The 27,269-nt window shown below is 40.2% G+C and overlaps 1 protein-coding gene across 4 annotated transcripts in view; it reads left to right on the forward strand.

Annotated features, from left to right (window-relative positions):
- The first annotated feature begins 10,404 nt into the window (after window positions 1-10,404).
- The window catches only part of magi3 (membrane associated guanylate kinase, WW and PDZ domain containing 3), a 215,365-nt gene continuing 198,500 nt past the window's right edge, over window positions 10,405-27,269 (forward strand). Inside the window, exon 1 of one of the 4 annotated variants that reach the window (XR_010005783.1) lies at window positions 10,405-11,324. Coding sequence is in view for 2 of the 4 variants with exons in the window: in XM_062979692.1 (XP_062835762.1) it covers window positions 10,982-11,324 (343 nt within the window). In the remaining 2 variants the exon portion in view is untranslated. The remainder of the gene's footprint in view (window positions 11,325-27,269) is intronic. The other 3 variants (XR_010005782.1, XM_062979692.1, XM_016993420.2) reach the window with 3 other exon arrangements.

A 27,269-nucleotide genomic window follows, 5' to 3' on the forward strand; every position in this document is an offset into this window, starting at 1 on the left:
CTAATATACCGATGATAACGTACTCTATCCCCATTCGGAAAACCTACAACATCTCTTATACAACTCTAATATACCGATGACAACGTACTCTATCCCCATTCGGAAAACCTACAACATCTCTTATACAACTCTGATATACCGATGATAACGTACTCTATCCCCATTCGGAAAACCTACAGCATCTCTTATACAACTCTGATATACCGATGATAACGTACTCTATCCCCATTCGGAAAACCTACAGCATCTCTTATACAACTCTGATATACCGATGATAACGTACTCTATCCCCATTCGGAAAACCTACAACATCTCTTATACAACTCTGATATACCGATGATAACGTACTCTATCCCCATTCGGAAAACCTACAGCATCTCTTATACAACTCTGATATACCGATGATAACGTACTCTATCCCCATTCGGAAAACCTACAGCATCTCTTATACAACTCTAACATGCCGATAATAATGTCATCTCTACTCATTCACAACACCTACAACATCTCTTATACACCATTCATACTTACCTCCAACTGACAAAAAACCCCAATAATCACAAATATTGTATATTCACAACCTTTAGGAAATAATCTCCCCTAATGATGCAGCGTCTTCAACCGCTAACCTACTCAACTTCTCCAATGAAACGTCGCAGGTTTGAATTCGAAAAACAGAGTCAACCCCCACTATTACCCCACCTTCTCCCAACCCAACACTTCCAAAACATCAAAATATCAGTACATCAATACCTACTCCTCCGACGCAAAACTAACGGCGCTCCATACAGTCATACCACCCACATGACCTCCAAGGACTCTCCGAACAATGCCACCTCTTTGTCAGGACCCAGGCTGCAGAGCACCAATAACCATCCACAGAGACCAGAATCTATCTAATATCTTTATTAAAGGAATATATAAAGTCAATAAAAACAAGTGAAGAATATAGTTCAGTGGTAGACCTTACAGGAAAGGTCAAATTTAGTCCAGGAAAACAATGTCCAATATGTGATATTAGAGTCCAAAGTTATAATCCAATAACCGAAACACACACTTTGCCGAGCAAAGTGTGGGGAAATGACAAGGTCCTTTAGTCCAATGGAGCTTGACAACAAGGCTGGAAAACAAACTAGATTCTTGGCAAACAAGACTTGATTCGAGGCAACAAGAAGCAAGAAGCAAGAACAGGGTCCGTGGCGAGGTCCGGGGAACAAGGCAGGCTTGGAACTAGAACAAGGTCCTGGAAACAAGGAACTGGAGTAGCGTAGTCCACACATGATCTCACTCCCGAAGCTGACGAATTGACTCCGCAAGGATCTCCTTGCGGGTAAACACCTATATAGGATCTTGTTTTCCCGCCAAGGAACACTTTCCCTGGGGAACAAGAAGTGAAACCCAAACTGTGTCCAGATGCATGACTCCTTAAGATTTCCCAAGGGAAACAGGCTTAATCAGCTAATTGTCTGGCAGCGATTCTGGCGCTTCGGCGCTTCGCCTCCCTAGCGCCTCTATCTCTATTATAATTATCCTTACGAGAGAACGGGGGAGAATTCTGCCCAAGGCTTGTTTGGCTGACTTCTTGAGGGCAAACATCCTGCAGGTGCAGGGGCTCCAATTCTGACTGAATCGGTGGGAAACCCAAGTTTTCCTCTTCGTCTGCCACAATAGTACTAGGAACGGGACTACATGGCCCATGAGACATCACACTCTTCAACTTACAAATACACATGATCACCAACCCACACACTCACACACAACTGGACTTAATGTCAGGAGAAAACCTTTACCCTTTACCTTAACTACCACCAATTCCTCAATACTTGATTTCCCATACCACCATACTTTGCCACAGCAACGCGTGGTGGGCACAGCTAGTACCTTATATTTTTGGATCCATTGAGAGCAGGAAGAGCAGATACCAGTTGTGCTGTAGTTTGGTTAAGCACCAGCATTCTTTGGCAGAGAATCCTAAGAACCTTTGAAATCTACGACTCCCATGATTCCATAGCATTGAGCCACCGCAGTTCAAGTGGTGTCAAACTATCGATTTTGCAGCATAGATGCACCTTCGGAAGTGGATAACCTATTTCAAGATCACTCCTCTTGTGAGAGTATGAAACTTTAATTAGAGGCACTTAATTTGTGATCTTTGAACCAGGCTTTATATAAGCCTGCCTCACTTGAACCAGAGAGGGCTGTGTCATATTGGAAAAGCTGAGAAACCTAGCTGCTACTATGCCCCCAAACTCACTGGGTCCTGAACTTGCTCTCGGCGGGCTTGCAGGTACAGTAGAGTCTCACTTATCCAAGACTTGCTTATCCAAGGTTCTGGATTATCCAAGGCATTTTTGTAGTCAATGTTTTCAATATATTGTGATATTTTGGTGCTCAATTCATAAATACAGTAATTACAACATAACATTACTGCGTATTGAACTACTTTTTCTGTCAAATTTGTTGTATAACATGATGTTTTGGTGCTTAATTTGTAAAATCATAACCTAATTTGATGTTTAATAGGCTTTTCCTTAATCCCTCCTTATTATCCAAGATATTCGCTTAGCCAAGGTTCTGCCGGCCCGTTTAGCTTGGATAAGTGAGACTCTACTGTATTTACAGACATACCAGAACTTCGATTCTGTTGATAGTCCCAACTACAGTAGACCACTGAATCAATGGTAGCTTGGTAAATAATACATAGCCAGATTCCATTTATTTAGTGGACCTGTGCTACTTGGAATTGTCTTTTTGTCATCCTTCAACACTGTTGGAATTACCTCATCTTCAAGAGATGGAGGAAAACCTGTAATTTCTGACTGGATCATGACAGGCTAAGGCATGCTTTTAATCTTCAGTTTGTGGTGTGCTGATTTTCTGTTGCATATGTATTTTAATTATCTATATTCACTAGTTAAATGCCTTGGGCACTGTGCACATTTCAGAAACCTGAAGAGGGAAAAACAGCTGAAAGAAAAAGAAAGAACATACAGTACTACAGTCCTTCCACTCATTTTTGAACTCTCTTTTTGCATCCTCATTGGCCTCCCTCCGGTCTGTTGTGGAGAAAAGTAAGATATTGCTGCTTTTTACTATCCTCATGTTCCCTGTTGTTTGTTTACCTTACTGTTTACAAGTCAAAATAGGATAGCTGACGTTTCTTCCTTTCTTTAGTTTTATTGCTTTACTTTACAGTACAGGAATGGCCTAGTGAGTTAATATAACTCTTAACTAGGATGGGGAAAATGTTTGTTTTCTCCTACTACACCGATAGAAACCTTGGGCCAGGTTTTTCCGCATTCCACTTTCCCTATCTCTAAGGCAAAGGGCAACAGTGAAACTTCCTGTTTAAGTACTTTAATTTCCATGGGTGAAAAGTAAAAGGTATGACCTAAGAGCTAACACTTCGAGATTTATGATAGCCATTAATTTAATACTAGCACTAAGAAAAAATGCTTTCTATTGTTCATTGGATTTTTTAAAAATGGAAATTGTGTCTGAAGGGTACTGATGGAGTTCTGTAAGAAACAGTGTAAAGATCTTTGGCCTAAAGCAGTAAATATGAGTTAAGACAGGATGTATTATATGGTGTAGAATTGACCATCTATTTTTATGTGACAATTTCCATGTAAAATATTAAATTTCTAGTCTAAAATTACTTGACAGTACATCTTTAATATCCAGGATACTTAATATGACAACACATCTAGGCTTCTCACTTCTACCATGTAAGTGTGAAGAAAACATATATCTTTGTGACAGTTATTTTCACATCTGTTGGCAGATGGCCCCATCCACTTGAAATGACCCAGAATGCAATGATCCAAATTCGCTTTGCTATAACGACACAGATCTTTGTGTGTATGAGAGAAATGGAATTACACTGCAAATGTATTTGACTCAGTTATGACCATCTGATCTGACACTCATTTAATTTTTCTCTTTCTGTTCATGCAAGTTTTAAACTTTGTTATGTCCTTCTTTCAAGCACCTCTTATAACATGGTTTTATTGCAAGATTAAAATAATCATTACAGTCTTGAATGCCTTGTTATGACGCTATTATATGGGGTGAAGAAATGTGAAGCATTGCACAGGTACAAAGCTTTGCGTGCCCTGGAAAACAGAAAGAGATTATGTGCTGATTCGTCATGGATAGGATTTTATAGCCATTTCTAAACTAAAAAAAAAAAAAAAAGACTGCTTCTAAATCTGCCTGGATTTCTCAACCATGGAAAAAGAGCTCAGGGTCCAAAGCAGTTAATAGAGACTCCATTGTTGTGCAAGATATCAAGAATATTGGCACCTGAAGTTCAAGAGTCGGTCAGTGAAACAAACTATTATTGTTTCACAACAAAGAATGCAGCTCCTTTGGAATCTATAGCAGTTACCTGCTTTTCTTGTTTGTAGACTGAATGAAACTGTTTTGGTCTATTGTGTCACACCTTTTATGTTTGCAAACAATAGTGTTATTTAACCCTCCGGGATGTGTCCACTTGAACCACTGTGTGTATTCTTAAAACTTAATGATTTTCAAGAGGTGTAGTTGAGACTATTTTAGACCTGACATTCAAATTTATGTAGGCAGCCAAAAGCCAAGGCTACAACATTCAATAAAAGTTATATAATAGAAAGCAAAGTAAAGAAATGTCATGGAGACAGATTTTATGAAGTTGGAAAATGGGTTGTTGTTGCTGTGTTGTAATGAGCGAAATACTCTATGCTTAAACAGCAGAACAGGGTGGGGTCATATGAGTTTAAAATAATAGTAAATAGGATGGTTCTGAAATAGTTTTTTATATTTTTATCCAATTGAAATAAGAACTGAGAGGAAACATCTCTTCTTGACCCATAATAGGCACTGACTCAGGTGCCAAATAAAACAGGAAAATACTTTTGATATCCAAGACAGTCCTCAGGGCAGTGAGGTCCTTTTGTGGTATGAAATACCATGAGATTTTAACATTTTAATTACTTTTTATTTTTAAAACTTCAGTTAGAGAATAAAACAAAAAATTCAGTAACATAATAGAAATAGAATGCGGCTGGTACCCTAATGATTATCGCATACCAAGTTCCTTGGTGAGCAACAAAAAGAAAATATAGAAGCTTCATAAACACTTCCAAATGAATATTAAGCACCCTCCAATTTTCTATCTTAACATATTAAGATATAATTCATAGACATTAAAAGTCAGCTACCTACATGCTCCCTGTTGTTTCCTGTTAAAACCTGGAAGTAGCAATAAGACATATTTGAATGGTTCCCAAGCAACTATTTCCATATTCCCCTAATTCTTCCTTTTCCATAAGGTGCCTGAGAAAAGATAGCACAAATTAAGTATAGTGTTTAACTGGTTATGATAGGAAATTCAAGGGAAATTCAAAAGCAAGTGATTCATTGAAAGTGTTCCAAGTGCTTGATGGAGAGGAAGGTATCAGTGTATCTCCAAACTGAGGGCAATTATGATACTGTGATATGTTCTCAAGGAATAGATCATTTCCATCATGGATAATTCTGAGCGATGCAGAAAATATTCAGAAGTGATTGTGTTGGACTTCAGCTCCCACCAATCCTAGCCTGGTTAAATATCAGTCAGGTATTATGAAGGGTGAATCTACTACACTGTGGAATTAATGTAGTTTGACCCCACTTTAACTGGCATAATTTTATTCTGTGTTGTCATGGGAGTTGTAATTTGACAAGGTCTTTAGAATTTCTTTGCCACAGAGTGCTGGTGCCTCACCGAACTACAACTCCCAATATTCCACAGCATTGAGCCATAATAATTAAAGTGGTGTTGAAGTACACTAATTTACAGTGTGGATGTATCCAAAGATAACTGCCATCCCTCCTTCATTGGCTGCTTGAGCCCACGGAGATGGGATCACTGGGGAGAGTGCTATTGAGGTTGTTGATCTCAGGAGCAGTCTCCATACCCCCACACCTCTACACCTTATTGAAGGTTCTGGATCTTTGTAGGTATTTTTTTTAAACCCTGGTTAGACCTGAAAATCCAAGCTTACTTCAGGTTAAACCAGATTAGTCTGAGATGTTGTTTAGATGCCTCAGGCCACTCAGGTAAAAAACCTGCAATTTAAACCTGTGTAGATGGGCTCTCAAAAACTAACAGTGGAAGCTGGGGTATTTTACTCAAAATAAAAGCATAAGATGGCTGATTGTTCAGGTGCTCTGAATAACAGCAAAAGCTCAAAGCAAATGGAACAAGCTACTAGATACCAATCAGGCTATGTTTATGGCTTTGTTGTTGTTTTATACAGCCTTACATGGGAACTGAGAATTAACATGTGTAGGTGTTCAAGCATTGCACTATGACTCTGGTGAACAGAGTTCAAATTCCTGGTTGGCCATGGAAACCCACTGGGTATCCTTAGGCAAGTAACACTCTATCAGCCTTAGAAGGGAGGAAAATGCAACCTCCTCTCTGAATAAATATGGTCAAGAAAATCCCATTATAGGGTTGCCATAAGTTTAAAAAAAATGACTTGAAGCCACAGAGCAACAAATTTGGGGCAAATTACCCTAAAGGAGACTGATCCCATCTGATTTGGAAGCTAATCAGGATCAGTCCTGGCTCGTATTTGAATGGTAGACAGCACAGAAATACCAAGTGTTGTATGCTATATTTCAGAGAAAAGATGTGGCAAACCCACCATTGAATATTCCATGACTAAGAAAACTATGCAATTCATGGGGTAGTTGACACATGCACACACACAACTACAATTTGGAGCCTAGTTACTAAGACATCATTTTCTCTATTATAGATCCACTTGATCCTTAAGAACTTTGAGAAAGCATGATCTACTTTGCAGATATCTGGAGTGGAGCATTCACCATGCTCCAACATTTTTTAATAATTTGGTTCACATTGAAAAATTATCTGTACAGTATTTTCAAGTTCTCCCTATGTACTCCAAGTTACTGTCCACTCCGTGGACAAGGTTAGGTTTTTAAAAAAATAGGGATTGTATACCTTGCTGTACTTTGTTTTTAAGCCTTTAAAATGAAGGTTTTTAGTATTAAAATTATCCATAAATAAAGATATAATCGCTTGGTACTGAAAGTGCCTCAGCTTTTACCTGTATCATCTGAAGGTTGTGCTGCTTCCCTGCTTCACCAACGGCAGACATGATTGCTTTGATTATTATTGCTGTCCCTTCCATGCATGTTCTATTGCCCAATTAAAGGAGGAAATACGTTCTTCCTCCTTAACTGTAGTATCGTCACTGGTGTTTACAGACTGGTGTGTTCACTTTAGAGATTCTGCAGGGGCTTGATAGATAATGTTCTTCTTCATTTTCATAATTATCATGATCTTCCCTCATCATCCTTGTGGTCATTTTCAGTGCTTTGATTTTATAATTCTATGAGCTGTGCAGCTAAAATCTCAGAAAGGTGATTGTAAATGAAATGAGTCAGCTTTAAGTGTAACAGGTATCAGCAATCCATAGTATGACAAAGAACCAGTGATCAGTTTCTCTTTTCAAAACTGAAAAGCTGGCTACAGCACAAAGATCTGCATTTTGTTTTGTTTTGGCTGGTTGCTGAGTTGGCATAGAGCAACACAGAGAGAGATGGAAGTCCTTATATAACCAAAGATGGATGACTGCTGGGGGGGAAATGGGACTAGATTGAAAAATCAATTGAATGAAATTGTATTACACAGGGATGGAGCGGGTGGGACTTTCATTGTAAAGTCTCCTTTCGGGGGGCATATTTTGCCCTGCATGACTAAATGCAGTATTTTTCAAAATAAATCCAAACAAAACAAAGGCAGCTGTGCTGATCCAAGGGAACAAATCACAACAAAAATATGCACAGCCAGGCAATACCTTTAGGAAAAGAGTTAACACACTTATGTGTGTAATACATTAGCCTGATCTGAAATTTGGAAACTACGTGGATGACAAATTATATTACACACAGTTTTGTTTTCAAATGTGGAGTTAAGATAACTTTAAAGTGAAAAATGCTGCAGAATGTATTCCCAACCATACTCAATCCCAATGGGGCTTATTTTTGAGCAAGCTTGACTAAGGTGGCTCTGGAAGTTGATAAAGCTCTTGACACAAAAATGCCATAGAAGTGATTAATAAAAAGTGTAGCACATATTGGCCTAAATCTTATTGTTGTCACAAACTAGAGTGCACTGAATTAACTGTATCTAGGAAAAATGTTGAAGGTCTGGAAACATACTATACTGACAGTAATGCAAAGACTCCTTGTACTAAGGTGAATCAATATAGCGGGCCACATTTGGGTGACATTGCTCTTATTCCCTGCAGTTTATTTATACTTCTTCTGATTGGTACTTTTTCTCAGTCAAAGGCCTGTCACTGTACTGTCCTTGGGTTTGGCAATTTGCATAATATGCTGTAGTATTCAAAGAAGGAATGGCAAATTCATAAAGTAAATATTGACAGAAGTAGCCATAATATCTGGCTCACTACATTTCTCTCCCCTTCTTATATTAATCAAAGATATTTCAAGAAAAGTACTCGATACTTTAATTAATGTATAACTGATTAGTATATAACTTTCATTACGGTAGTATATAATACCAGAAGGGGAACGGAATGTAGGGGGTCCATTATGTCTTATATGTATTTCAAGAAGAATCAGCATTAATGAACAAGTTAACAAAAGTTCAATATGTACTGTATGTAATTACGTTTTATTGAAGAAAAGCTCATTGTAAATATGCTGAGGGTGAAGTTGATGACCAAAAGACAAGTTACTATACTGTACAGAGGAAGTTATATTGAATTCAGTGACATTTACTTTTGGATTCAAAGGTTGAGGGTTTTGCTGAAAAGGTGGGAAGTGTCACAGAGAAAGTATTAAAAGGCTAAATAGTTAATGGCTATTTTGCCCAGGAACTACTTGGGCCAATATCCTTGGTACCCAAAAGAACAGAGGATTAAAAACCACACTGCAGCATGCCTTGCACTCAATCATCCTCTCTTCTATCTATAAAAACAGAGTGAACAGCTATGCACTTTTATTTCCCAAGAAACCTCATAGAATATAGAAGGATTTATGGAGAAACAAGCATATGTTGAGGTACGAAATTTGCAAAATGGATATCATGGATCTGGAAGTGTACTGCATAGGCAACTATGGGATTATTGTTTTATTTTTATTTTTTGCTTCTTCAGTTTTCTAGTCACAACTATATTACAAATATAAATAATCTTGTTCTATTGAGTTCCTTTTCCTTGGGTTGAAGATATATCTTCTAAAAATTCTTCTTGTAGATAATATTTACCTACGTCCCTCCAGCTAATTATTGTATTTAAACAATATTAGAATAACAAACTCGCAAATTAGCAACAATGCTTAAATGAAATTTCCAAAAGAGCTATCGAAAGGACTAGGAAACATTTTTAAACTTTATTAAAAAAAACAAAAGATAGACAATTATTGACTGTAGGTTTTGAATGTTAAACAGGAAGTTACCTTGTTTTAATATCTATTGGAATTCTAGCATAAGTACTTAGAAGGTGTTTACGGAGTAGCTTAAGGAAAAATGCAGAGGCTTAGAACTGCACTGCTGACCGGGAATGCACAGCCAATCCCTTTGGCACCAGGGTCAGGCTGATTAGATGCCAGCAATGCCAGGCAGCTGCTTTGGTCTTAGCCCTCTCTGAGATTGTACTCTGTGCATGTGGCAGACTAAGAAACTGGCAGGAAAGACCCCAAGGAGTTTTAGGCTCCTTTAGTGGGCACATAAAGCTGTTTGTCTCTCCTGCACAAGATAGGCAAGTCACAACTCAAAGTTACAGACATCTCACCTTGCATTTTGGCCAGCCCAAACCACAAATACATATTTAGGTACAAAAGGATTAAGGTGACTCTGGAAACTCAAACAAGCTGTGCTCACTCCAAAACGCACATCCCTAGATCCAGAAGAGACTCCTCTTTCAGATGGCATGGACATTTGTCTTGCCTAAAGCTGGATGCCATATGGATCACAGTGAGATGCAAAAGGATAATGGAAGAAATTTGTGGGGCCCAAAATCAAGTTCTTTAGATCAGGCCTTGGACTGCAAGAAAATCAAACCAATCCATACTCCAGGAAATAATGCCCGGCTGCTCACTGGAGAGAAGGTTATTAGAGGCAAAGATGAAGTACTTTGGCAACATAATGAGAAGACAGGAAAGTTTGGAGAATCTAATGATGCTGGGAGAAAGGAAGGAAGCCTGAAAGCCGGTCAGCGACCAGAACCGCTTTACAGACCTTCCTGTCGCTGCCACAAAACCTCTTCCTCATCCCTGAAAGTTCTTTTCCTCTCTGACGTCATTCCCATAGCGCCGCCTCCTGGAATGCCGGGTGGGGCTTTGGGACAACAGGGAGCGCGAGGCGAGGGAAGGGTGGGGTAGTTGGAGAGGAAGAGAAGAAGCGCGCCCAATGGAAGGAGAGGAAGAGAAGGAGGGACGTGCCCTCCGTCTGGCAGCCCCCTCCTAGGAGAAGGGGAGAGGATAGCTTAGTCCAATGGGAGAAGGAAGCAAAGAAGGGGGCGTGTCCTCCTTTCCCAGGGGGCGGGAGTTGAGAGAGAGAGAAAAGGGATGGGGAGGTGTATCCAATAGGAGGAGAAAGAGGGGGCGTGTCCTCTTGTAGGGGAGAGCTGAGGGAAGAGGAGCAGAAGAGTTGTGTCCAATGGGAGCAGGAGGAGGAAGAGAAGAAAGGGGCGTGTCCTCGTGTGGCGGCCAGCGCGCGGAGGGAGCCGTCAGTTGGGAAGCAGCCGCGGCCGGTGGCGGTTGGAGAGGGCGCGAGGCGAGGAGAGAGAGGAAAGAAAGAGGGAGAGCGCGCACGCGCGCACACACGCAGACAGAGGGGCGCGCACTTGGCGAACTAGCCGGACGAGTGACTGACTGACTGAGTACTCGGGAGAGTGGCGCCGCCGTCGTCTCCTCGTCCTCCTCACGGGCGGAGGGTCGCCCATGGTGTGGCCTCATGTCTAAGACGCTGCGGAGGAAGCGGCACTGGCTGAGCAAGGTGCAGGAGTGCGCCGTGTCCTGGGGCAGCGGCTGCGGGCCGGACCCGGAGCTCCTCCGTGGCGGCGCCGAGCGCGGAGAGTTCCCTTACCTCGGCGCCCGCCTCTCCGAGCCTTCGCCCGCCGCCTCCTCTTCCTCGGGCGGCGCTCCCGGCTCGGTCCTGCTCTCGGGGAAAGCCCCGGCGCCGGGGGACGTCTTGCTGGAGGTGAACGGCACCCCGGTGAGCGGCCTCACGCACCGCGACACGCTGGCCGTCATCCGCCACTTCAGGGAGCCCGTCCGCCTCAAGACCGTGCGGCCAGGTCAGTGCCTCCTCGGGGCCGCCAAAGCTTGCTTTGAGTGACTCAACACCAGGCATGGGCAAACTTAGGCCCTCCGGGTGTTTTGGACTTCAGCTCCCACCATTCTTAACAGCCTCAGGCCCTTGAGCGGCTGAGGGGGGAAAGGAAGGAGCCTGAGGCTGTTAGGAATGGTGGGAGTTGAAGTCCAAAACACCCGGAGGGCCCAAGTTTGCCCGTGCTTGCTCTACACTGTCGAATTAACACCACTTTTGGCACCACTTTTACTTCCCTGGCTGAATACTATGAGGTCCTTGGATTTATAGTTTGGCAGAGTAGACCTTGTCAGAACGCAGCCCCTATGATTCCGCAGCAGTGGGAGAATTAAAAAGTGCTGTCAAGGGGCATTCACATTCATTCTACGGTGTGGATGGACCCGTTTGTTTCCCGTATAACCCAGAATATCAAGGCAGAAAATCCCACATCTGTTTTGAACTGGCAGTGTGGACCCAGACATTCTAGTTCAAAGCAGATGTTGTGGGTTATTCTGCCTTGATATTCTGGGTTATATGGCTGTGTGGAAGGGCCAGTGTCACCCTGAAGGCCCCCCAATATGCGTAGAGCCCCTCCCTCCCTTTCTTCTCTCAGGGTGCCCTTTCTCTGCCTATCGGAGCATACAGCTTTCCTAACCTGTTCTCTCGCTCTCTCTCATCTCTTTCTCCTTTATAAAATCAAGCTATCTCTCCCTCCCATCTCCTTGCCCTTGGGGCACATTATCGCCCTACCTAAGCACTCCTTGCCCTGTTTCTTCAGCACGTTTGGCCTCCTAGGGTGCTTCTACGCTGTAGAATTTGACACTGTTTTAATTACAATGCCGTGGTATTCTGGGATTTGTAGTGCTATGAGGTACCTGCATTCTTTGGCAGGGAAAGCTAAAGAGGTGTTGTGGAAGGCTTTTCATGTCCAGAATCACTGGGTTGCTGTGAATTTTCCGGGCTCTATGGCCATGTTCCAGAAGCATTCTCTCCTGACGTTTTGCTTGCATCTATGGCAGGCTACCTCAGTGCTTGCGAGGTCTGTTGGAAACTAGGCAAGTGGGGTTTATATATCTGTGGAACGTTCAGGGTGGGAGAAATTACTCTTGTCTGTTTGAGGCAGGTGTGAATGTTGCAATTGACCCCCTTGATTAGGATTGAATGCTTTGTTGGGAGGTATTAGCTGGCCCTGATTGATTCATTCCTGGAATTCCTCAGTTTTCTGAGTGGGAACATGGAAAACTCACACTTACTCAAAGCTAAAGACTTTGAAAAACTGTCATTCCCATGATTCCATAGCATTGAGCCATGTCCATTACAGTAATATCAAATTGCATTAATTGTACAACATAGATGCTTCCCTAGTTACCACAGAGCTGCCTCCCATTGCCATATATTGTTTTCCTCCCCTGTTAAGGCGAGCCTGACCCTGCCATTCCACTGCTAAATCCCTTCCCTGAGCAGACCTGGCCCTTCCTGTTTACTCCAGTATCCATCTTCCGCTCTCGTGCTGGTGGCATTACTCAGACGTCTTCACTCTCCAGACCTGTTTTAAGTTGGAGAGGGGCTGGCTGGTAAAACAGGATCTGAGCTGGGATTTCTCTACCCTTGGTCTCAAGGTCTGCACAATATTCGGTTTCCACAGTGTTAAATGCTGTAGTCATCCTAATAGCTCCAGAGTATGGCTGGCTTTCTTACCAGTGCATCAGCTGCCCTTTCAAATGAACTGAAAGCCAGAAATATTTCACTTCTGACATAGTTTGTCCTAACCTTGGAGTTAGCTGTTAAGAATTTTCATTTGTGAGCATGATATCTTTAGGTGGGAATGAAATAATTGCAATTGTTTTCAGTGCCATGTACTTCTTGGTGTTTTTGTGTGTTTCTTTAAAAAAAAGGGGGTCTTTGCGATTCATTCTTACTGCTATGGTGAAGCTTTTAGTTGCCTGTATCTCTGGGGGAAGGGAGCTGTTGTAATTGTACTTCATGCTTGAGCAAACAGGTTCTTGCATGTTGTATCTGTGGTGTAGACCCTGAAGCCCTTTTCGGTATACTGTACCGAATTCTCATTGCACAGCACCCAGCTTTGCACTTGATTTTTAACATTGCCAAACTGATTTTCATTTGTAGACGTAGGAAAAAAAACTTGTGATTAACCTTCTTCAGCCTCTGCTGTGGGCTTTCATAATCCAGTAATTTCTCTGTAAAGCTAGCTGTTTGTATGTGCTATAAGAGTGAAGTTTACAGAGCACTGACGTTTACTGAAAGATAATGTTGCTCTTGGGAAAGATTAGTGAATGAACATTATTAAAAGCTATCATATTGGCTAGTTGTCTGCTTGTTATAGTGGGATCACTATTTCTTTTACACAATTTCTTCGTGTGAAATTAGCTTGGTAGAAATATGAATAGCAAAGTGAGGCTAGAACAGTGATTCTCCTTTTCTTTGGTCAGTTGACTGAAAGGAATGATAGTCTGCTCATTAATAAGAGAGAGCTTGGCATGCCTGCTTAAACACTTCAGTTTTTGCAAGCAAAACTTAAGTCTAGATGCCAGCATTTGGCAGGCAGATTTTAGGACCTTTCATCACATCTTTTTCCAGCACTGTTACAAAATTCTCCTTTTATTCAAAGAAATAATATTTGTGTCTAACCGACTATATGTAGTCCTTGCCTAAGAAAATCCTGTCAAATTCATAGGGTTCCACAAGCCAACAGAGGACTTGAATGCATATACATACATATTAAGATCATGCCACACAAGCTCTTACAACTTGTTGAAGTATTTTCAGCCACATAAAAGTAATATTGTCCCAAAGAGCAAAACATTAAGCACAGTTTTTGATAAAAGTACTCAGTATTTTTGTACTTCTAGTGTAGTAAAATAGATTTTGATCTTTCAGTAACTGTTGCAAATCATGCTGTTATATATACTTTCTTACTGAATTAGAAGAATCTTAAAAAACCTAAAATAAGAACTTGTGTTGTCTATATAAAGTATGTATGTAACAGTATCTCTAGAGCAACAAGAGCATTTCCTATTTTGGCCATACAGCCCGGAAAACTCACAACAACCCTGTGATTCCGACCATGAAAGCCTTCGACATCACATTCCCTATTTTGTTTATTGTAATGTATTTTGTATTGAATAGCAACCTCAGTTTAAAATCATTTAAAACTTATAAGAAAGTGACCCCCCCATCCCTTTCAGTGGTTGAAAATGATGAAATTGCAGAGTCTGCCTTTGGGTTGTGTTTGTGAGTTTCTAACACAATACCATGGGCAAACCTTTAAGGTCAGATACATTATCTGCATGTTAATTGCATGATTAAATTAAGAATGCAATTTTTAGGAGATGATAACAAAAAGTACTTTTATTTCTACTTTCTATTTTCAAGTGTGTTTCATGAAAGACCTTCAGATTTTAAAGTAAAAGTGTAACTTGAACAAATTCTGAGAATATATCCATGTTATGGAACTTTGAACATTGTCATAGTGCATCTAGGCAAATTGATAAGCACATTCAGGGCTATTTTACTGATCTTAGGATCAAATAGCATACAGTGATTACCTTGGAGGAGCTTGCAAATATTATGGTAGAGCTTCCTACATGGTAAAGTAACCAGTAACTAGATGAATGAAATGAGATGCTTCAGAAGTAAGTAAGTAAGTAAAAGTTTATTTGTATACCGCCCTCTCTTCCCAAAAGGGACTCAGGGCGGTTTCCAATATAAAATCAGCATAAAACATTGTACAATAAAACACTGAAAACACTATAAAACGCTATAAGAATTAAAAACAAAAACAAAACATAACAATTGACTAAAACAATCACAGAGGAAACTCTGGAGATGGAGATTCTTCACGGATGCTGATCATTCCTTAAAACTGCTCTGTAAAACCGAGTTCCCTATAAGGAAGGAAGTCTTTACTTTTTCTGATGAAGATAACAATTGGGTTTCTCCTGTGCTTAACTGATCTAGCTGTTAATTGTCTTATTTAAGATGGCAGGGATTCTATCTCCAGGACTTAACAGACTTCTGGCATTATTAGCTGACAAAAGCTAACTACAGCTCTATCTTTCCCATAAGGGAAGGCCTCTTGAGTCAATGCTCCCAGGTTGCTTTTAGGAGTGCTATCTGAGAATGGATCACTCCCTTGTCCCCCTCTGATGAATGATTAGGCAAGAAAAGGGAGTGTCCTCAGTCCAGCACATCTGGTGTTCCTAAAAGTGGCAATTTTTGCTCCCTTCATTTTGGGTAGGGAGAGAGAAGTCAGTCTACTAGCTGAAGCACTGGTTTTCAGCATGCCTTCCAGGCACTTCACGGTGTCATCTGGCCACTGGATGATGGTTATCTGGTTCTTGCGGAGTTGATGAAATATGGATTGGTGACTCATTACATTTTCATATGTTCATAGGCTCTGGATTTTTTTTTTCTTTTGACATTATGTCCCTTCATTTCTTTAAACATATTTTAAATAGGAATTGGACATGGATATTTGCTCTCCCTCTTCCATAATGAAGAAGCATACAAAGAATTCCAACATCTCTCCAGTCTTTCTATTCTGCTTCTAGGTCTGGTTTCTAGCTAATTTCTGGTTTCTAATATTTGTTCATTTTTGGGTTTGGACTTGTTAGTAGTACATTCTTCAGGTTCATTTTCTATCTCTTTTTTCTGCTTGCATTTCTTTTGCTTTATGTTAGCAATAACCATTGCTAGCATGAAGTGGAGTAAACATTAGTTATGAAATTATCTCTACGCGTTGCTTGGAAATAGTGCAAATGACTGGAGTGACTCATTAAAACATTTTGCATTTCTGTCAACTTCATTTTTTAATGGACGTCTCATTTTGTCTTGATGGTTTTAATTTGTATATATAGGGGAGATCAAATAATTGCATTAATTATTTAGTCTTCTCACCAGTATCATTTCAAATGTCAAGTTATTGCTAAGAACTGCTACTTGCAATCATACAGACTAATGATTTACAATTATAAATTTGAAGCTAATTATAACTGCTCTAGTACAGCACAATGTGAATATTAAACAGAATTTTGACAATGTGAAATTGTTACAAGTACAACTCATTGTTGGTCAAATGAATACTCATTTAGTTTCAATCTATATGTGGTCATTTCTGTTGCTAATACAACATTATACCAACATGTCTTCATTTACCTTTGAAATAAAGATGTTGTTCCTGTTAGTGAGGATAAATGTTAATAATATGTGTAATGGTTTGAATAGCATGGTTGATGATGAAAATCTTACTTAGGCTGCAAGCATTAACCTTAACTGCTTTTGCTTTCTCAAGGAACTGTTGTGTTTGGTTTGGGGTGTTTTTTGTTGGGGTAATTATAGCTCACTTGATTCATGTTAGATAAGAACAAGGTCCATTTGACGTGACTGCCATATTTAACTATAACGTATGGAATGAAACACTTCTGTTTACCAAAATACCTGTCCTCATTTAATTTACTACTAGCTTGGGGACCCAGCGGTGCTTGGGTTATTAGAAGAAGGTAATATCATTGACATTTGGTCCGCATCCATCATTGGCTGGGTTCAGTGCTGTCAAGATAAGGGTGAACTACAACTCCCAAATTCCCAGGCAATCACCCCCAAACCCTGCTAGTATTTGCAGTTGGCCATGTTGGGTCTGTGTGCCAAGTTTAGTCCAGATCTGTCGTTGGCTGGGTTCAGGGCTTTCTGGATAAGGGTGAGCTACAATTCCCAGATCCAAGATCAATCACCCCCAAACCAGGCCTGTATGCACAGTTGGCCATGTTGGGTATGTGTGCCAAGTTTGGTCCAGATCTGACATCAGTTGGGTTCAGTGCTTTCTGGACTCCCAAAATCAAGGTCCCAAACCCCTGAAGTATGTTCGGTTGGTCATGGGGCTTCTCTGTGCCAAGTTTGGTCCCAGTCCATTATTGATGAGGGTCACAGACCAATAAGTACCACTCCAGCGGGATGGTAACAGTGCTCCATGCGGTCATGCTGGCCACATGACCTTGGAAGTGTCTGTGGACAACACTGGCTCTTTGGCTTAGAAATGGAGATGAGCACCAACCCCCAGAGTCAGACACGACTAGATTTAATGTCAAGGGAAAACCTTTATCTGTTATATACACCTCTACTCCAATCAGTTAAAAGATAAATCACTGTTTAAATATAAGATCATTGCCATCTGACAAAAAAGAGAATTGAGGGTGGCCAACTGAACTTTCCTGGTGAAGTAGTTCCATAGTCTAGGAACAGTGACTCTGAAAAAAACACTGTTCCATGTCCTTATCAGAATTACAGAAAAAATAGACTCATTTATGATTTCACTGCAAGCTGGTTTCATGAACGGGAAAAGCTGCATATCACAAGTTCTGAACCTGTTTTAGGACATAGAAGGTGGTTTTGAAAGATAGCAGATTACAGGAGCTGTCTTCATAGACCTGTCAGCAGCTTATGATACTGTAAATCAGTGGTTCTCAACCTGTGGGCCCTCAGATGTTTTGGTCGTCAACTCCCAGAAAGCTAAAAGCTGATAAACCGTCTGGGATTTCTGGGAGTTATAGGCCAAAACAGCTGGGGACCCACAGGTTGAGAACCACTGCTGTAAATCATCACCTCCTCCTGAAAAAAATGTATAATATCACAAAGGATTACCACCTCATCCGCTTCATAGGAAATCTGCTTCAAAATAGGAGCTTTTCTGTTGAGTTCCAGGGTCAGAGAACCCAAGAACAGCCTGCCTCAGGGGAGCGTGCTCCACCAATGTTTAACATTTATACAAATGACCGGCATTGCAGCACACCAAAATACCTGGGATTTACTCTGGACCATGGTCGGACTTACAAGAAGCACTGCTTGACTATCAAGCGAAAAAGTGGGTACTAAAAATAACATCATACGATAGCTGCCTGGCACAACCTGGGGATCCTAACCAGATACAGTGAAGACATCTTCCCCAGCTCTTTGCTACTCTGCTGCTGAACACGCATGCCCAGTGTGGAATACATCTCACCTTGTTAAAACAGTGGATGTGCCTCTTAACGAGACATGCCGCATTATCACAGGTACATGCCGCATTATCACAGGTCTACACCCTACGCCTCTGGAGAAATTATACTGGTTTAGCTGGTAACTGACATCCGTTGGGAAGTAGCAGTCTGTAATGAAAGGACCAAGGCATTGACATCTCCGGCCTATTCTCTGTTTGGATATCAACTAGTAAGCCAATGCCTTAAATCAAGAAAGTTCTTGCAGAGATACTCGCAGGAACACCTCAGCAAGCGAGAGTCCAAAACTGGCAGGTTAAAACCCAGAACCTCAATCAGTGGCTGATACCAGATGAGAAACTCCCTCTTGGGCACACACGAGACTGGACAACTTGGTAATGTGCTGAACAGACTATGCTCTGGTAACACGAGAGCCACCCTTAAGAAATGGGGCTACAAAGTGGAGTCCATGACATGTAAGTGTGGAGAAGAGCAAATCACAGACCACTTACTACAATGCAGTCTAAGCCCTGCCACATGCACAATGGAGGACCTCCTTTCAGCCACACCAGAGGCACTCCAAGTGGCCAGCTTCTGATCAAAGGAAATTTAGTACAATGCCAAGTTTTTAACTTTGTTCTTGCCACATGACCTAGGAGGTGTCTGCAGACAACGCCGGCTCTTTGGCTTAGACATGGAGATGAGCACGAGCCCCAGAGTTGGACACAACTAGACTTAATGTCAGGAGAAAACCTTTATTACCTATATGGAAATATATGGATTTTCAAATAGTTTGCATTTAACCTGTATAGGGTTTTGTAGATCACAACCAGCACTTTGAATTGTGCCCAGAAACAGACCAGTCCCCAGTGAAACTGTTTTAGCATGAGAGTTGCATACTCCCTGTAATCTGTATTTGTCAATGATCTCACCACACGATTTATAAAGATGTAAGTTTTGAATTAGGAAAAAGCCCCACTTTTCCTTCATGTTCTCTCTTGCAATATAATAGCATGACATACACTTTCTCTTTTTATGTGTTTAGGAGAGATGTTTAAATAAATTGACCTGACACAATTATATTTAGTTTGATTTTTTAAATTCACAATTTCAGAAGGGGAATCTTAACCCATAGTGTTGTAACCAGTGTGCAATACAGTATTAAAGGTAGCTTGCCCTGTTCTGTGATTTTTAGTTTGGAATTTGGAAAGCAAAGAAGAGATACCATGAAGTTAGGGATAGAAGATTTGAAAGTTAGCCCAAGTCACTACAGCAGTGGATGAATGTTTGACTCTTGGGAAAGTTATAACAACTGCTGATTAAATATATGAAAATGAATTTGTAAAAAATGCTTAAAGGTTTTGGTTTGCTTCAAATATATAATGAACTAGCTGTGCCCGGCCACGCGTTGCTGTGGCGAAGTCTGGTGGTATGGGAAATAAAGTATTGAGGAATTGGTGGTAGTTAAGGTCAAGGGTAAAGGTTTTCCCCAGACATTAAGTCCAGTTGTGTCTGACTCTGGGGTTGGTGCTCATCTCCATTTCTAAGCCGAAGAGCCGGCGTTGTCCGTAGACTCCTCCAAGGTCATGTGGGATGACTGCATGGAGCGGCGTTACCTTCCCGCCGGAGCAGTACCTATTGATGCACTCACATTTGCATGTTTTCGAACTTCTGGGTTGGCAGAAGCTGGGGCTAACAGTGGGGGCTCTCTCCGCTCCCCCAATTCAAACCTGTGGCCTTTCGGTCCAGAAGTTCAGCAGCTCAGCGCTTTAACACGCTGCGCCATCAGGGGATATTATTTCCTAAAGGTTGTGAATATACAATATTTCTGATTGGTTTTTGTTTGTTTGTTGGAGGCAAGTATGAATGCTGCAATTAGGAAAAATGATTAGGATGTAATGGCCTTGCAGCTTTAAAGCCTGGCTGTTTCCTCCCTGAGTGAATTTTTTGTTGGGAGGTGTTAGCTGGCCCTGATTGTTTCCTGTCTGGAATTCCCTTGTTTTCAGAGTGGTGTTGTTTGCGATATTTTATGTGCTTCTTCTGTCTGTGGCCCTGAGAAAACAGGATTTGCCAGACTTTGATGATGGGAATACTTTGTTGGGAGGTGTTAGCTGGCCCTGATTGTTTCCTGTGTGGAATTCCCCTGTTTATTTACTGTCCTGGTTTTAGAGATTATATTGTTCTGCATTATTCTATCCCAGTAATTATTTCATATTAAAGAAGAATCTCACTTATCCAACATTCGCTTATACAATGTTCTGGATTATCCAACGCAGTCTGCCTTTTCATAATCAATGTTTTTGTAGTCAGTGTTTTAAATTCATTGTGATATTCTAGTGGTAAATTTGTAAATACAGTACAGTAGAGTCTCACTTATCCAACATAAACGGGCCGGCAGAACGTTGGATAAGCGAATATGTTGGATAATGAGGAATTAAGGATAACCCTATTAAACATCAAATTAAGTTATGATTTTACAAATTAAGCATCAAAACATCATGTTAGACAACAAATTTGTCAGAAAAAGTAGTTCAGTACACAGTAATGCTATATAGTAATTACTGTATTTATGAATTTATCACCAAAATATCACGATATATTGAAAGCATTGACTACAAAAATGCGTTGGATAATCCAGAATGTTGGATAAGCGAGTGTTGGATAAGTGAGACTCTACTGTAAATACTACATAGCATTACTGTGCATGGAACTACTTTTTCTGTCAAATTTGTTGTATAATATGATGTTTTGGTGCTTAATTTGTATAACGATTACCTAATTTGATGTTTAATTGGCTTTTCCTGAATCCCTTCTTATTATCCAACATATTCACTTATCCTGCCGGCCTGTTTACGTTGGATAAGTGAGACTCTACTGTATATTTCTAATCTTATATTATCTGCTTAGAACTGGATTATATGAGGCTCCTTCTTCACAGCTGTATAAAATGCACACTGAAGTGGATTATATGGTAGTGTGGAGTCAAGATAACCCAGTGCAAAGCAGATAATATAAGATTATAAATGGGTTATATAGCTGTGTTGAAGGGCCTTGAGTCTACACTGCCATATAATCCAGTGCAAATTAGATAATCTGTGGAAGAAGTCTAAGTGAGTCCTAAATCTGCCTGTCCCCTAACTGAAACCTGGCTGTCCCTTGGTTGCTAGGCAACCAAGTGGGCAGAGATTAGCCCTCTAAACTGGCAGCAATTGGATAAAAAAAATTATTGCTCTCCCTCTAATTAGGACTTTATTTTTCTTTTCTTTTTGTTGTATCAACCTTGAGGCGTGGATGATGGGTTGTGTTGTCAAATTTTGAGGTTGGGGGCCCTGTACTTTTGTTGTTTTCTGAGTCGCCGTGATGCCATCACTCTTTTATATATATATAGATAGATAGATGTGCTGAAGGCATTCACTTTGGACCTTATATATTAAACCATACATAGTTTTTCTACTGTAGAAACCATACCAATAAAAAGAGTGTATTAAAACTTTGATAAAACATTGAAAGATATTATATATTATACTTAAATTAAGAACATTATACTTGTGTGTTACAAATACTTCACAGATGTTTGCTTTAAATTGTACTTTGTTAAACCAAAAGCAATGGGGTTGGAAAGTTTACATCTGGTCCAAATAATTTTTTGCTTCTCTGCTTTATCTTTAGTACCTTAATATATTTTAATTAAGTACCTTAATATAATTAACATGTCATCACAACTTGTTTTAATTTCCTGATTATTGCATGCAATTGTTTTTCTTTCTTTCACAGATCTCTCCAGCAAATAATTTAGCACTTTTCTGTTCAGGTCAGCTAATATCTTACAAAACATAGCTAAAAGAACTACTGGCCCCCTCTACTCTATCTGCTGCAGTGCTTTTGAATACCTGAGGTTTCCTCTTAAAGGACTATTGAGAGAAGGGGGGATGTTTGTTTTCTGTTTCCCTAGAATGAACTAATACTTCCCATTTTCCCACTGTATGAGAGAACAGGATAGTTCCTTTTTAAATAAGAGTTAATACTGTGCCTTACCTTTTATCAAAAAAAGAATCATTTGCATCTCGGAATTGAGTGGTGAAAAAGCCTTTCTGAATGCCTAGGTGGAAAAAATAGCATTGGCAGGTGTGGCAGTCCTTCAGGGGCAATGCTAACACTTTCTACTGTCCATTAAATGACTTTTGATTTATCCATGGGTCATATCAAAGTCCATAAATTTGACATAAGGTCAGTTTATACACCAGTATATATAGTACATTATCATTTGTTTGATAGTCTCTGTTTCAGGTTATTGTACAGTTTGGAAGAAAAGCTGGAGTTGCATTTTGTCTGTGGAATTTGCTTGACCTTTGCTTTTCTGGGTATTATAAGAATTGTGATTCCCATTTTCCACATATTAAGTGTTCTGAGCCCCCATGGAGCAATAAAGTTCAAACATATTAATCTAGGCCAACCCTTTTCACATGCAGAAAAAATCCATGGAATTTTTGCACACCCATGAAATGGGATATTAATAATATATTTCATAAAAAAGGTAAAGGTTTTCGCCTGACGATAAGTCCAGTCGTGACCGACTCTGGGGGTTGGTGCTCATCCCCATTTCTAAGCTGAAGAGCCGGCGTTGTCCGTAGACACCTCCAAGGTCATGTGGCCGGCATGACTGCATGGAGTGCCGTTACCTTCCCGCCGGAGGGGTACCTATTGATCTACTCACATTTGCATGTTTTCGAACTGCTAGGTTGGCAGGAGCTGGGGCTAACAGTGGGCGCTCATTCCGCTCCCGGGATTTGAACCTGGCAGCTTTTGGTCCGCAAGTTCAGCAGCTCAGCGCTTTAACGCATTGTGCCACATTTATTTTGTATAATATTTCAGTCAATGTATTGTGATAGATGTCACTCTGCATGAAGAATGTGCACTCATTGCTTCCTTGCAACTTAATAGTATTAATATTATTTTGGAATATGGCAGTTAACAAACTTGCATTTTTGGTTACTCAGTGTTTGAGAAAATCAACTGAACACATCTGATTATGCATTGGATCATTGGTGCATAAGATTTGATCATAATTACCAATTTCTGAAGACATACTTGCAGAGACATTTATGTAAAATGTATTTTGTAGCATTGTGCTGGGAGAATAAATGGTACAACTAACTTTTATGGTGATGTTGTTTTTCCATAAAATTTACTTTTAACATGCTATACTAGAGTTGTACAACTAGGTAAATAACTCATTGACAAATTGGAAAGTTTCACTCAAGAACACAGATTGCAATCCTATACGCAGATGGGAGTAAATCACATTGTGTGTTATTTAAGCTTTAGAATAACCCCCTTCCCTGTTTTTTTCTACTATAGTCACACTGACTCCTACTAAGGGTCATATAAAAATAGGATATCACAATATTTGGTAGATAGCGTTATCTGTCTGACTGACATGACAGACAGTGGCTGGATTTGTGAGTCATGGTAACCCAAACTATGAGTAATATATCTCCCGTTTACTTCAAAACTAGCAGTTGGATCCTCTCTCCTGATAAGCTGGGCAAACAACTATGGACGTGTTCATGGTTTATTTCTGCGGCCTGCTGTAGTTCAGATAAGGCAAATTGCTTGATTTGTAAATCATAGTTGAACCACAGGTTTTTGGTTTCGTGGTTATTCTTTTGGGGATTGGAGAGCATGTAGAAGCATAATGTTTCTTCATGGACCATTCAGACTTGTATTATATAAGATAAGTAGTGTCAAAATAATGTAAAAGGAAGGGTTGATACTGCCAACTGTGTTCATGCAAATTGTTTGCAGCTAGAGTTTATGTCTATTTTCTTTGGGGGGTTTTAAAACCATACCCTGCTATTCCTTTTAAAATAAGGTCAAGTAGCACACAGATAGTTCATAAACATCTGTGCTGAAATCCTAGATTGTCTGCCTACTTAATGAGACATACCTAAGTAATGTTTCCTGGCCTGACTCCCATTCCCTGGTCTATCTTAAGAGGCAACTGTGAGATTGACAAGTTCTGCTGGCAATCAGGGTGCGAGGAGGACTTTTATATCCACCTACCATCAATAAGCAAGGTTGTGGCATGGCCTTGTAACAAGCATCTTGCATCTGATGGTTGCAATTTCACTTCTGATTGGAGGAGCATGGAAACATCACCCTCTTTGCCATCAGAATAGACTCCATCAGTTATTAAAGTGGGGCTTGACAATAAAGGATTAGTGAATGCAGAGCAGTTATGGATCTGTGTCTGCACTGAGTACCAGCCTTAGTAAAATACAGCTCAAATTATTGTAAAAAAAACACGTAAGACATCTTATTCCTACAATAAAATAAAGAATAAAATATCAGATATAAATGGGAATGTGTTACATTGTTATGCTACAACGGACACTTGATATCTGCTGCCGTTTTGTTCCAGGATCCTCTGGATACCAAAATCCATGGATGCTCAAATCTCATTATATTCAATGGTGCAGTTAAACCATTGTATAAAATGGAAAAATCAAGGTTTACCATTTGATTTTTAAAAATGTTTTCAAGCCATAGTTCATTTAATCTGTAGATATGGAGGACTGGGACACATTTTCATGAGATGTATCTGGCAGGGTATACATCCCCAAATGAGATTAGGGAAAGCACATTGGGATGCATGTATGATTTGATAGATAGGTATGTAAGTAAATCCTTATGAGGGATTACTTAATGTAGTAAGGAAAAGGGAGTGATGAAAAGAGATAACAACCACCACATGAATCTTAATTTCTTATATCTCATCTCTCTTGGCAAGCTTTTGCCATCACAATCATAAGATTAGAAATATTTATTTTAGTAATACGGTTTGGAAATTAATCCAGTCTGTCCACTACTTCATTACTTCTGTGACGGCGCGAGTGGCGCCATTTATATGTCAAACTATAAGTTTCAAGATTTGAATTGTTGTATCATGCCTGATTTTGCCCTTACCCTGTAAATGTAGTTGGATTGGTTATTTATATCTGTCAATCAATGTTGTTTGTACCTGTTACATTGCTCACTCAGCAAAACTGTTTGGCTCCACCTCTTCCTGGAGTAGGACTGTGTTTCCTCTTTTCATTCCATCAGCAAGTTCTCTATCGGATGGACGTGAAAGAGAGGCTTGGCTCAAAAAGCCCTTCAAAAGTTACCTCTCAGCATCAATTCTGAGGTTCTTACCCTTGGGACTCACACTTCATGTTCAGGGCCAACCTGAACAACGTTGAGGAGTCTCAAGCGCCTTCACATCAGTCCTTTGGCAACAGAGGAAGACTCTTGTCTTCAGATATAGGTCATTGGACTGAGGCTGAGTTTGCTCCGGCATTCACAGCCAGAGAAAGAGGGATCTAGAAGGCTCCATGGACTTAAACAATCAAAGACTGTAATGTATATTTTCTTTTGCCCCCTTTGTGAAGAATAAACCCAGTTTTTGAGTTAACTACAGTGTTTTGGTCCTTGGGAGTTCCAGTTTCCCTAAAGGAGGGCAAGAAGCAATCCCCTGGGGAAAGATGTCACGTCCATGCCTCTTTCACTAAGAGTTTACAGCCCCAGGCGCGACGGCACAACTTCTAAAACAGGCATGGGCAAACTTAGGCCCATCAGGTGCTTTGGACTTCAACTACACAATTCCTAACAGCTAGTAAACTAGATTTTTGGGAGTTGGAGTCCAAAACACCTGGAGGGCCGAAATGTACTTATGCCTTTTATAGAAGATTTTTTTTTGTACTTAATCCCTGTTTTTTTTTTGTGCATATATATATATGATTATATATTCTTAGAGATTTGAGAGGGAGTACACATGACTCACCCATTAATAATCCAAATATGTTGTTTAAAGCTTTGAGGGAATACCCTAAACCACCTCCCCTATACTTGCATGCAATTCAAATATAGTCTTAACTGCAAACCTCCAATCTTGTTCAATTGTTAGGACAAGAATTCTATTTTTCAACGTTACTTAAATTATTCTCTTGTGTTACTTTTACATCAAAGAAAAGAGTGTCACTATTATCACTGATAAAGGCTCTTTTCTTGGCTGCTATCCACTTACATGATTTCATGCGTATGCTGAGTAACAGCCAACCATACAAGCTGTTGGTTTTCTATGCTGACTTGTACAAAAATAGAGATCACAGTCTGTTCATATAGATTTACTGTATACCAAGAAGCTTATTTCTTTTCCATAGAATGAACCACACATGAGATCTGTTAAAAAAAATACTGAAATGTTGTTCATCTTACTCAAATACTTTTCCTTTTTCAGGAGTGTCTGCTTCATGATTGCTGTGCAGTAGGAGTGGTCATTTTGTGGATCAGAGTATAGATTATTAAAGTGTAAACTGTACACTCTTGAATCTCCTCTCACTTCTGTGTCTTAGTGGCAAGAGCAGTGGTAAAATCAAATTGATCAAAGATTTCTTGGCTTGAAACAGACACTTAGATTGTGTCATTTAGATTGTATTGTTGATGTCATTGAATGTTTACCGCTGTTTATTTTTTTGTAAGCCATCCTGAGTTCCTTCGGGAAGATAGGACGGGCTATAAATAAAGTTTCATTCACTCATTCATTCATTTAAGGAACTAAAAGAAAGACATTGTTCAACTTAGGTGTGGAGGCCCTACTCTTTAGTGCTAAAAGAGTACACAGTTCCATCCATCTGCAATTGCTTCTAAGAGATATATGTATTTTGCTGGACTGTCTATGCTTGCTTTTTTTTTCCTGTCAGGAACAACCTGAGTTGCTTCTGGAGTGAGAGAATTGGCTGTCTGCAAGGATGTTGCCCAGGGGACGCCCGGATGTTTTTGATGTTTTACCATCCTTGTGGGAGGCTTCTCTCATGTCCCCGCATGGAGCTGGAGCTGATAGAGGGAGCTCATCCGCGCTCTCCCCGGGTGGGATTCAAACCTGGCAGCCTTCAGGTCAGCAACCC

Source organism: Anolis carolinensis, chromosome 4, assembly GCF_035594765.1.
Source record: "Anolis carolinensis isolate JA03-04 chromosome 4, rAnoCar3.1.pri, whole genome shotgun sequence".
Taxonomy (NCBI): domain Eukaryota; kingdom Metazoa; phylum Chordata; class Lepidosauria; order Squamata; family Dactyloidae; genus Anolis; species Anolis carolinensis.